Source organism: Rutilus rutilus, assembly GCF_951802725.1.
Source record: "Rutilus rutilus genome assembly, chromosome: 21".
In the NCBI taxonomy this organism is placed as follows: domain Eukaryota; kingdom Metazoa; phylum Chordata; class Actinopteri; order Cypriniformes; family Leuciscidae; genus Rutilus; species Rutilus rutilus.
The window spans coordinates 30,936,022-30,949,661 of record NC_140226.1 but is presented as its reverse complement, the minus strand read 5'-3'; the positions used below and the strand labels follow the sequence as shown (position 1 = coordinate 30,949,661).

The 13,640-nt window shown below is 37.3% G+C and overlaps 1 protein-coding gene across 9 annotated transcripts in view; it reads left to right on the top strand.

Annotated features, from left to right (window-relative positions):
* The first annotated feature begins 6,124 nt into the window (after window positions 1–6,124).
* smoc1 (SPARC related modular calcium binding 1) overlaps window positions 6,125–13,640 on the top strand; it is a 54,765-nt gene continuing 47,249 nt past the window's right edge. For 8 of the 9 annotated variants that reach the window (XM_084393565.1, XM_084393564.1, XM_084393563.1 and 5 more), the window contains exon 1: window positions 6,157–6,519. In XM_084393565.1, coding sequence (XP_084249691.1) covers window positions 6,415–6,519 — 105 coding nt within the window. In that variant the 5' untranslated portion in view covers window positions 6,157–6,414. Of the gene's footprint in view, window positions 6,520–13,640 lie in introns of all 9 variants that reach the window. The other variant, XM_084393566.1, reaches the window with a different exon arrangement.

Sequence of the window (13,640 nt, the reverse complement as noted above, 5' to 3'; positions counted from 1 at the left end):
ATACAGTATATGTGCACAATTGATGAACTTTACAGTTATTGAACTGAACTGAATCAACACTGAAGTGACTTCAGCTGCATGACACCATTGGCTTGTTAGAGCTGCTTTACAGCAGAATTTGAATTTGTTACTGTGAAGCTGCTTTATAGAAATAAAGGTGATGACTTATGAATATTCAGTATATATTTACAAAATAAACATAAATGCAAGGGTGAAAATGTGTTTGTTTCTCAAAACATTAAGTTTTGATTTCTAAGTGATCAAATTAGGTATATTTACACTTTAAATATAAATGCAAGGGACAAAAATAATATATTTGTTTCTCAAAACATTGAGTTTTGATTTCTTAGTGAACAAATATGTATAGTGTTTTCACACATGATCATTGGGTGTAGGTATAATCGGAAAATGAGTGTGCTATTTGAATGACAGTGTTTACCAAATGAAACACAAGAGCTGTTAGTTTTAAATGATGTGTCTAATGTAGGGAACGGTGTTGAGCATTCTGCAAAAAGTTTGATTTACAATTGCAAACTGAGTGAAAAGCATATAATGTGTTTTACAGACTTGATCTGAAGATTAGGTACATGAGTGAATGGCCTCAAGTCACACTTTTAGTGTGTAAAAACTGTACTACATAAGAGCATGATATCTTTCCTCATATGTCTTTTTTTCTGGATTAAAAGTAACCAGCGAAGCCCAGCCGTCCACACAGTGAACTGGAAGCTTATTGGGATTTTTAAGAGTTTTGATTTATCTTGAATGGCCATGCTCCCATCATTTATGCTGTTAGGTAGGCCTTTATTTTGTCTAATTGCCCAAGCTCTAAAGTATTTATACTCTATGCCATTCAAAAGTTTCAAAATGTATTAGGTATAGGTATAGGAAGCAATACTTTGTGGGCCCCAAACATGCAGAATGGACTACATCCAGCCTTGCGACCCAGCGTCCACCTGGCAGGCCTGTCCTTGCGAAGACCGGGACCTCTGAATGCCCCCAGTTCACATTTCTTGCTTGGTTTTGCCAACAGCAAAGGCCACGCTTTGCTGACATTTTGACAACTCTGCGCTCTCGACCCCTTGCTCCTTCCCCCCCTCCTCCATCGGGCTGGCACAGAGGGAACGAAGCCCCCCTCTCCGGTGGGGTGAAGGTCCCTGGGACCAAGCTGTTAATTCAATCAGGAGGGTGGTATGCTCAATTAGGCACTCATAAGGGCCCAGGAAGGGTCTGGGGCCCCAGCAGCCCTACCCCTGAGAGCCATTAATTGTGGATGACAGTGTGTAAACACTCGGGTGAATAGGCGGTGCAGGTGTTGGACACACCACTCGTTGGACACTGTCTCAATGGTTCTTTTCACACCCCGCTTTCCTCTGAACATTCTCTATTTCTGTCTCAATCCCTCTTACGTACTTATTACTCAGTAATAAAAAGTACTTATTACTCAGTACTTAATTGTGTAGTCACACTGCAACAAGGACACCTTTAAATAAAACATAATGCCCCCCTGAGGAGAACAGCTCATAAATCATACTAAATTATATTTTTTGAAAATAAAAAAATGCAAGGTTTTCTATGAGGGGTAGGTTTAGGGTTAGGGGATATAGAATATACAGTTTGTACAGTATAAAAATCATCATGTCTAAGTATCGTCCCCATGAAAAAAATGGAAACCCAACATGTGTGTGTGTGTGTGTGTGTGTGTGTGTGTGTGTGTTGAGAGGTATCCTTTAAAGAACACCCCATTGAAGGTGTAAAAAGTCAGTGACTGGACTGAACTCTTTGGCCAGGCCTGGGATCATGTGACTCCTCAAGATACGGGAGCTTGTGAAAACTGCAGCCAGTACATGTAAAAGACATGGAATTCCACAAATGAAAGCCAGATGAGGGACTTTAAAGTGAAAGGGCTCCGCATCTGACCTAACATTCTCTTGTTTGAAGTCCTCTCTCCGTCCATCTATTTTCTTCATTCTTCCACGATCAGGTCAAAAAGGCACTTGTGAGAAATATGGACGAAGATGTATTAAGCAATCCTCAGATCTGAAATGTCTTGTTATACGAATCCCTAAACTCACAATGCTTTATCTTAAAGTATTAAGTGACGAGGAATAAATACACACACACACACACACACACACACACACACACACACACACGGTGCTGGGTAGGTTACTTACTAATTGTAGTCAATTACAGATTTCAAATTACATGACAAAAATTGTTGTTATTAATGTAATTCAATTACATTACACATTTTAGACTACTTTTAAATGAGTAAATTATTAATTTATTACATTTAAAATCTCAGGGGGTACTTAAATATATATAAAGTCAATATAAAGTAAATATTTTTTAATATTGTATATAGGTTCGGCTGACAAAAAAACATAAATAATTGTGAATCCCAGCATCACATGTAAATACAAAATGACGTGATTCTGTGCATTTTGAAAAAAAAAAAAAACGTCCAAAAAGTATAGTAATAAATGATGCAATTAATAATACATGAATAAATGACTCACAGAGAGCAGTGCCGTAGATTACTTACAAATTGTAGTCTGCTACTAATTCCAAATTACCGTAATCCTTTACAGCACATTTTATGTAATATAATCAGACTACTTTTTGATTACTTTTGACCATACATTAAATTTATCATATTGATATAAAAATACAAAGAGAAATAAAATGTATGTCTTTCTTTGTTATCAACAACATGAAGTGCATTTAACATTACATTAGGTCAGGGTTTCTCAGACTGGGGTTCGTGATGAAACTGCAGAGGGTTTATGAGTATAATGAAAATCTATCATACAATTTATGAATAATTTTTAAATAATAAGACAAAAAGCCTTATAAAGACACATCAATACATTATTAAATTACTGAGTAATAATTCATATAATTAATTAATGTGTTCGTCAGGAGTTGATTATATGCAATGTTGCAAAAAACACAACAAAATGATTTCTGTAAATCCAGAGGTCAAATGCTGTGTGACCTCTCAGTTTTCTGTGTGATTTTATCCACCTGACGAGCGGCTGATCTGTATGTGAAATTCCAAAACTGCAAGACTTTCTGAATGTGTATATTATGAATCATTTATTACTATTGTGTGAATATGTAATCATGTAATCAATAAAAAAAATTAACTGTAGTCTGATTACGAGAATTTTAAAATGTAATATAATCTAATTACAAGTACTTAATTTGGTAACACTTTATTTTACAGTGTCCTTGTTACATATGTTACATGGACTTACCATAGTAATAACAGTAAATTATGCATAATTACATGCAACTAACCCTCAACCAAATCCTAATCCTACCCTAACCCAATAGTAAGTACATGTAGTTGCTTAATATTACTCAGTACGTAAATATATCTGAGAACACAGACACATGTAGGAACGTACAGCCTCTAATGAGATCTCAGTTCTTTCTCCATTGAGATTACACTGAGACGAAATGGAGACTTCTGCTTCTTTCTCTCCTGAGTAAAAGAACACAGTGTGCAGTTTCAGGACAGATTTTGCAATCTTTTTCCGTATGAACTTCAATATGTCTCATTAAACTCATCCAATAATAAATTATCTTAGTCATAACTATATGCACATTAATTGGATAAACTAGTTTAAGGTTACTTTGTTGCAGTGTAATTGCCTTTAAAAATACTTTTTTAAATAAAAGAAAGGGCTTTTTGGAAACACTTTGATTTACAGTGTCCTCGTTACACGTTACATCTACTTACTATAGTAATAACAGTAAATCATGCATAATACATGCAAATAACCCTGAACCAAACCCTAATCCTAGTCCTATAAGTACATAGTTAATTTAGATTACTCCATACTTACTTGTACAATTACACTGTAACATGAAAACCTTCAAATAAAGTGTCAACTTTTTTTGTGATAATCAGCATTGCGCAATTATGCCACTGTCAACTGAGCTTTACTTGAACAGAACATGGAATATTCCCTTAATATACACTTACTGAATGTCAACATTTTGGTCACCTGTCTATTTTATCTCTCCAAATGAATTTTAGAAGAAACAACATAGAATTTCTCCTTGCCTCTCCAAAACCATGCATTTCTGGAAAAAAAAAGTGCACACAGTAAAACATTTCATGGATTAATTAGACATCTGGCGAGGATCCGTACATCTTGAAGAAGACAATTGCTGTCAAAGACATTAGCTGAAGGAATCTCTCAGGACTGAAACTTTAACTTCTCTGAAAGCTGGCGAAACCACAATAAAGCTCGGTCCAGATGTCTAATTATAAAAGCTGTAAATGGGTTTAACAGCAGTTAGAAGCACACAATTTAAAGTACAAAGGTATTAAGGACACTTAACATGAAGCGGGCCTGTCATGCTTATCTAAGACATCATAATAACATAAGAGACCTCTCCTCTGTACTGATGTGTTGATGAAAGCCACGAAATGTGCATAGCCTGGTAATAATTGCGTTGGAGTCGGCAGGGTGCCCGCTGGTTTGGGCTGGCTGCTCTTGTCTACAGACACCTGCTAATTTTCTGTCGGCTTTGCTTGCTATAAACAGACAGTGAACCGCCATTGAGGATCTGTGGAAAGGGTCGGTGTGATAATTGGGCAGCACAGACCTTTTCAGCTTGTTCGCCCTTTCCTTTCTCTCTGCCCCTTGTCAAACATTTGTTTCAAGTCCAGCCAAGTGACAACAGCCGTCTGTGTTGGTCAACGTTTCTCCAACAACAACCTTTTTTTTTCACACGCCAGAAAGCGTCTTTGTTTTGTATGAGGACATGGTTAAAGGAAAGTGGATACAGGACATAAAGTGATCTCGTTAACATTCCATTAGACACTCCTGTCCCCCCTCGCCTCCCCCAGGGGAGCTTCACACAGTCCCGGACACACAGACGCGGTGCGGGACACGGCATAACCGAGATCCCAGTGGAAACCTAACGGCAGATCGAGGTTCATCCCACATCCATGATAGGAGAACCACACGGAGGCAGACCTGAGCAGACCTGAGCCCTGCTTGCCTGAGCTTCGCCTCTCTTTCTCTCCTTTTCTCCTTAAAATGCAAATGAATAGGGTAGAATTGAACTTTTGAGAAGCTGGGAGAATGGTCCAAATTGTATCATATATTTTTATTATATATTTAATCATTTTTAAGTATCTATCTATCTATCTATCTATCTATCTATCTATCTATCTATCTATCTATCTATCTATCTATCTATCTATCTATCTATCTATCTATCTATCTATCTATCTATCTATCTATCTACTTATTTAACATTATTAAATCCAACATATTATCTAGATAGATGGATGTATGGATGGATGGGTGGATGTATGTATGTATGTATGGATGTATGTATGTATGGATGGATAGATAGAGACAGATTGATGAGCAAACTACGAGCAAACATACTAATCTATCTATCTATCTATCTATCTATCTATCTATCTATCTATCTAGATAATGTTTTATTTAATAATTTTACTCTTCCTCTCTTTCTCACACACTTACACACATCTTATAAGAATTAATAAATAAAAAAAGGTAAAATGGGATGACACAATTATGCTAGCTAATAATCATGTCTTGAACAAATAATTATTAAAAACAAATAGTAGTAGCCTAAGGCATCAAAAAATAGTTTTCTTATGATACAATAATACAAAACAAAATATCCATAGAATATCAATATTTTAAACATAAAATGGGCTTTTATATTTTAATTGGGAATATTTAAACAACTCGTCAAAGCCATTGCCTTCACTAAATGAAGTCGCATTTATTGAAATAAGTAGGCTAATAACCATAAGAAGAAGAAGAAGATTAAACATTTGTGACAACCTGCGTCAATCTCCTTATATAAAATAATAATAATATAAATTATGAAATATTACATATAAAATATTACGCTTTATCTTTTACGCTAATTAAACAACCATAAAAAAGAAATAAGTTGCGTAGGACAGTTGTGTCAAAGAAAGTCGTAGAGTGCGTCATTACTCTTGCTGTAACCAAGTGGACTGATGATTAATCCGCGGACTTTTGCACCCCCCACCCCGTCGAACTGCGCTGTCATTGGACGATCCCGCTGTCAATCACGCCAACCAATCCCACCTCCTGAGGTTTTAAACGCGTCCCAAAGTGTAGACAAACTGTTCAACCTGTAGCTCTGGAAAGGACAGTACATCCCACGCAGTGGAAAGAGTGTATCACTACGACTATCTTCATCTTGTCTGCGTTCTCTCTGGCACTATGAAAACGCACACATGTGAAGGAGAAACCCGCTGAGGACGAATTTATCTGGGAACAAACTTTTTGGAATTTCCTGCAACTTTGGGACCTTCGCCAATTCTTAAGTTAATCTTGTCCGTAGGCTGTCAGTTGTCTTAATACTTCAACGTCAGACAGAATGTATTTGCACAATCGGGTCCTTTTTGTGTTTTTGTATTCCCACGCGCTACTGATGATGAGGTGCCTGCCACCAGCCTCAGCGCAGAAGTCCAGTGGTCCTCGGGTAAGTCCGTGCGTAACGCCGCACATTTACGCATTTGTCATTCTGATAACTTAAGTGCGTCATTCAAAGTTGTCAATGTGACGCATAAAGTGTTTATACTGCATCGATGTCAATGCATTATGCTAAAAATAATGATGCAATTCTATATTCTGATGCAATGTTTCTATGTATGAACATTTCTACAATGCCGTTAAATCAAAGTGCCCCAAATATATTCCACTGCATCCTACTCAGAATATGGGTTTGACCATTCTTCTTACTTGTTAGTGATATACATAACTATGTAATAGAATGCACAATAAACCACTGAAAATGTCACAGCATCTTTTTGCAGTGACACTGAGTTAAAGAATATTGCATTGCATCCTGGATACCAGGGCAACTCATTCTCTGTCCTTATTATTAGTATGATACATATTAGTTATTGGAAGGATTAAACATTCTAGAATGCGTAATAACCCAACATCAGAGCATCTTTTGGTGATTCAGCTGAATAGTTGGGTTTTGCTTGCTGAGGCACATTGTCAGTGAGACTTGAGTACACCCATTGACCTTTTGTCATAAAGGTCTTTTGCTTCCTGTGCACCCCTCTGTGCCCATAGAAAAGAGGACCGTTGCCTTTCCAATGCAGCATTTCATACCATTTCAACAAAGACAACTGTGTGGAGTATTTCTTTCTGTGGCTGAATCAGTTTGCTGACAAAATATTGAATAGTTGAGCTATATGATGTCTCGCAAAAAAATGCAAATTCATCTGTCAGGATTTCTACAAGTCAGTAAGTTTGTGTCAAGGTGATGATCTATTGACCCCTAACATCCTTTTTGTTTTAATAGTAGTAAAGTAAAAAAAAAAAAAAAAGAGAGACAATTATAGGATCTTACATGCGTGATTAATAACACTATCCGGTCGAGGCATGAAAACTTGCCCCAGAAATCGAATTGCCGCAGCATTCTTTTATGTCCTCAAGTATTTGAGCAATTCAGACAGAAGAATGGTTTGTCAAGATTGCCGCAGAGCTGTTGTGGTAAATGTCCATTCAGTTGTGCACTGAGACCATTGAGATTGACCATTGAGAATGAAAGTGAGAACAAATCAGAAAGAAAGCAGAAGAGAGAAATTTGTGGATGCTGCTGAGGTATTGTAATACTTGTGGTTGGAGGAGGTGGTCGGTATAAAAATCGGATGCGCACGAACGCACACACAAACACACACACACCCTGAGTTTCCATGTTTTATGGGGTCAGTCCATAGACGTAATGATTTTTATACTATCATTCTATATGATTTATAAACTTGTTTCCTCTTGGGGTCCAAAAAATGTCCCCATAAAATAGGGTATTCCAGGAACACACACACACCTAAAAACACACCACATGTGTCTATCTCCAAAAGTGAACAGAGTAAAGATTCATTTCTTTAAAAAAAAATTGCTTTGCTGTGAAGATTCTAATAGTACAAAAACATCACATTTTTTGTCTTCAGGAAATATTTTCCGAACCAGTTAATCTGCATGGAACACGCTGGACCTCACTGAGATATAAATAGGTTTTAAAAGTGGATCAAAATAAATTCCTTGGGATCATCGGCTGTATCTAACTCACATCACAGACATTTATAGCCCTGCATAATTTAATTCTTAATTATGGACGAGAAACCGTTATGCGTGATTACTGAAAGACATTCAATTGTGGTGCTCGTTCTTGAGGGCTGTTTGGAAGAATTGAGAAGCATTAATCTTTTTCATTAATGACTTCTTTCCTTTTAATATTTTTGCCATTTTTCTATACTTATGCAGCCACTTTCTCATTTTTCTTGCCATTAACACCCACAGACTTTTATCTCTTGTGATATAATATCTGCTTACTTATTTTATTTTTGGCAAGAACTCTACAGACTGAAATGTACTGTAATAGTAGCCATACAGAGCGTGTGTGTGAGTGTGTGATTTGTTTTGCTCAACAGCAGAAAACAGTACAGAAATATCTCCACAGTGCTAAAACATCCGTCATCATCCTCATCTAATCATTACAGGAGGCCAGAAAGGTTGCGTTAAAAAAGCTATTAAAAAAATCTGGAGTTAAACGCTTCAAAAGTTATACTCCCTTCTGTGCCTCATTTGTAAAAGCTTATCTCTGAATGCTGTCAGCTCCAAGAACCCAAAGTTTCATGAGGGCTTATGGCTGCTCAACCGGGCTGGAAGACGTATTTGGGCCAATAACAGGATCAAGCTCTTTCCTGAAAGCCAATTGGGTGATTGGGTTTATATATAAAAAAAAAGAAAAAAGAAAGAAAGAAAGGAAGTGTCCCTTGACAGTAGAGGGATTTTAGGTTTCCTTTTCCACATTTAACATGAATTTAGCACACTTTTCCAGTCACAGTTATTCAGAGCTCTTTGACCGAGCCAATTCTGACATGCCGCAGACTTAGAAGATAATATTTTCTGAGGATTTAATTCTGTCAACATGCAGTGATGCGTCTGAGCACAGTGAATATACCGACTTTTCAGTAGGCATTGGTCCATTTTAAGATCTTTGGGTTTAAGTATAATTTCTTTCTACTAGCATCACCAAATGGAATTGCATAAATAACCATATGAAATAATCCAAGTTTCCCCAACACTCCCCTCATCTGCCATTGGCTGGATAAACAGATAGTCCTGCCCCCAATCTCACATGATTGGTTGAGCCAGCATTGCTGTGTTTTCATAGATACACCACAATGAATCAACCGTATAGAGTTCTCATGCATATAAGGCTGGATCAAGTTTTTTAGCATCAAACAAATTACGCACTTAATATGTTCCTGTGCAAAGGTTACTAGAACTTTCACTGTTATTTACTTGTTAACAGTCTGACAAACATGATCCTCGTGGTAGCTTGACATTTAAAAAGACAACTCAGAAAAACAGAGTACCTCAATAGGAAACACATTGTCAGTGTAGTTTAATGGTGAATTAAAACACATTATTAGGATTACAAACGGTGATGAATTTGACTTTAGCGTTGGGTTGACACGAACAGGGTAGTTTTATTCTTATTCTTGTCACAAAACACAATGTGGAAGGCCAAATAACCTTATTTAAACTTAATTAAAAGCTAAATGATACAGATACAAATTATGATACTGAATATACAAGCTACTGAACACATAACATATTACTACATACTGGTGTGATGCATTTTTCTAACAGTACACACAGACTAAACCCGCATTGTACTGCATGTTACAACAGTAACAACAGCTTTCAACAGAACACTCACGAATCGTACGAGACCTCTTTAGAGCACTTTAATATTCCCTTCCCTTTGAAGTATGGACTTAATAGAGTGTGAACTTTTTCCAACATGACAAAAACATAGTCTAATCTGTTTTCATTCAGTAGTTCCATTAAAAGATACAACATAAGCATTCCCACACATTTTTTCAGAAATAGCTATCCACACAAACAAATCATCATGGCATTCTGGTTAAGCTGCCCTGTAAAAACCTACCCTAACATAACAGTGATTGAAAAATGGACACATGGAGGAAAGCGGTGTATACAACATACCTGCTCGAGTACATCACTGAAACCTTGTAAAGTCATGTAAAGAACAAACACAGCGAGGCGAGTGCGAGTTTCATGCCAAGACAACATTCTCCCAACGCCGCAGATGAGCGCCAAGCCCCCCCCCCCAACCCTCCCCTCCCCTCCCCTTCCCTTCTCTTCTCTCCGCTGTTTTATTGAAGCGGCCCACATCACACCCAATGACCCAGTGATGCAGGTGTTAGTGTCGTGTGTGTTTGTGGGTGAGAGAGAGAGAGAGAGAGTTTATTTTGGGGGTTGTGTATATGTGAAGTTCTTATCTGAATGTATTTCGAAAGAGTGTTTGTTATGTGTGTGTTGCACGAGTATTAACCAGGCATCTAATAGTCTAGAAAAGAAGTCAGTCATCAGGTCATTGTTTACCTTATATAACTCATGATACACTGTACAGCATCAGCGGGCTTCGCTGTTCAACACTCTGTTGACAGTCTATAAATGTCCGCGCGGCTGAGATGATGCGGATGGGAAAGGAAAGCTTGCAGATTTCAATTCAAACAACTTGTAATGTCATAAAAATCGTGCCAGACTTACTATAATTTCTAGTGTTATGTCTAGTATAATTTCTAGTGTAAAATTACGAACCTGACTCTCAATCTCTTCCATTCCAGATCCTCAAGCTTAGTGATTCAGGTAGTCAGGAATAGTAGTTTAGCCTTCAGTATCCTCCTTTTTTTTTATTCTAAACTCTTGTAATATATTTTATATCCAATTCTTATTCTCAACTCTTATTCGTATGCATGCTATTTTTAATTCCTATGCATCTGTTGTAATTATTATGATTATTTTAATTCCTTCTAAGCACTTTGAATTACCATTGTTTATGAAATGTGCTATATAAATAAACTTGCTTTGCTTTGCCTTGCCTATAATTTGGCAGAGGCTATGTGCACTAAGAGTGTGTTCACACTTGGCATGTTTGGTTTGATTAAAACAAATCCTGATGCGATTGCCCTGTTAGTGCGGTTCATTTGAATAAGTGTGAACGCTGCCATCTGAACCCTGGTGCACCAAACAAGCGGATTGAGACCGTCATTTTGACAAAAAATATAAAATCAAGTCAAATGTATTTGTCTAACGCTTTTCACAATACATATCGTTTTGATGAAGCTTTACAGAAAGTCGTGCTTTTATGTCTATAATGCCTTTACCATAGAGCAAATTTTACGGCTAGGCAATATGACGATATACAGTATGACAATGATACAAGTTTATCAGGCACATGTCTGAGCATTTAAGGCAATTAGGAGATTTAAATATTGGTCCGAATTGTTCTAAGTGAGAGGAAGCAATTCTCAAAAAGTAATTGTCAAAATATAATGGGTTGTTGCAGGTAAAAATTCTGAAGAGTCTGATGCTCGGGCACATGCCTGAATGTTCAATAGTAATTGAGAGATTTGCATAAGTTTTTTTTCTTCAATGAAGATACAACCAGTTGTCGTTATGGAAAAATAGGCAGTTGTCTGATGTGAGTTTAACATTTTCCAAATTTAATTAGCAGTCATTAAAGCGACAATGTTGAGAAATATAGGATATGGCTGTCATTTAATTTCGGAACATCTCTGATTTCAGGCCGAATTACTATATTGTGAGGTTGTCCCTTACGATGGTTGAAATTATTGTATATCAAAGGTATTGGCAAAGATATTGAAGGATGAATTGTGAATGAAAAGTTAGAAAAATGCAAAAATAGAGGGGAATGGATGCATGAGAATTTAGCATGCAAAATGAAAGATTCCAAGTGTAGTCCAGTGGAATAATTCATGTGGTATTATTTAATAAATTGAGAGGTCAGATGTCAAGACCTCAATGTCTATTTCTTTTTCACAATGTGAGGGCAGAATAAAAAGCAAAAAAGCTGGTAGCACTGCATTTTAAGGTGACATATTAACATGTTACAGGCACTTACTATAGTAGTAAGTAACAGTAAATGATGCATTGCAAGCAATGCTAGGTAGCAACTAATTATATGTAATCTGAATTACGTAATCAGATTAAAAAATAAATGATTGTAATATGGCAGTAAATTATTCAGAATTCATTGAATCACGTTAAAATAAAGCATAACCAAAAATCCAAAACACTACAAGAGATCTTTCTACATAAGTTCTTGTGAAGTCAGTCACATTAAAAATTACCAAGCGATACATAAGAGCCTGAAAAATTATACACAACCAAGTACGTCAAAGTGTTGACTAATGATTATTTCTTGCACAACCTTTGAGTTCAACCCCTAGTGTGTGTGTGTGTGTGTGTGCATCATGTTTCCAGACTCAATTACACTAGGCAGACAGCAGAGTTGGACAAGGACTGGAGCAGACAGAGAGAGAGAGAGATAGTGTGAGCAAGACAGAACTAGATAGTCGAGTAAAGAGAGAGGAAATGTGTGTGTGAGGGATAGAGAACAAGTTGGGAGACAGAGTCAGGGGACAAAAGGCTGTTCTCCCTGTGTGGGCCAAAAGCAGCGCTGTGTGCTTGATATACAGTGAGCGACAGCTGGGATTTGGATAAGGAAGGTTTTCTGACAGAGAGAATGTGTTCTGGGTCAGTGCTATGGCATTTTGCTGTGGAGAGATAGCAGTGGCTATCAGCATTTAATGATACGGCTTTCTTTGAGAAAATACCAGAGATTACCAGCCTCCCAGAGGCTTCAATTACAGACCGATAAAAGTAGTGTCTCTTTAAATTCACCGGACAGCCATTAGTCATGACATAGCAGGCTTCATCAACTGAAAAGCATGTCACAAATTCGCCATATTGGCACGCTGAAGCGGTATCTTCTCTTTGTGTGATTGTTGTGTGTCTGAAATCTGGATTGGCATTTTGAAGAAATTTGTGGATCCCAAGGATGTAGACGGTTTACAAACCAAAAGTATTCTTTTTTTTCCCCAATGAATGATACAAATGTGAAAACAAAGAGGGGTTTATGGCTAATGCTAATTCATACTTTCTATGTGGTTTCAGCAGTGGTCAATCAATCAGTTTCCCATGATGACTTCATTGATGTGTTGTATGGTTAGCTATTAGAGTTCAGAACATACAAGACCCAGAACAAAACCAGAACCCCTAGAACTCACTCCAAGACTAGAAACCCCAAATCATAAACTGGGATTAACCAAGAACCAGATCCATCCTTGTTGGTCCAAGAACCATACTGTCCATTTTAATGAACCCAGACCCAGAGAGTGGAATTCATAGTGAATAATTAATAGTGGCCCTGCATGTTTACACCTGGTATTAAGATGCGTTTTGGTCGATAGAATCACACATAGACGAGGGAGACACATTCCCGTTTACTCTTCAATCCATCTCCACTTCTGTCCTGATTTCTAGGGGAGTCTCGATGGGCAGGTAAATGTATGTGTTTTTTCAGATCTTTTGATCTAATGGACAAAATAAGCTATTTACATATGAACGCGACCGGAGACGATGGAAAAACACACGGAGAGAAGCAGCAGCTTTCGTTTCTGCTCTGAAAGCCGCAAGACCATCCGAACGCTGTAAGTGTGTGTTAGAAATCAGGAATGGTGAGAGAAC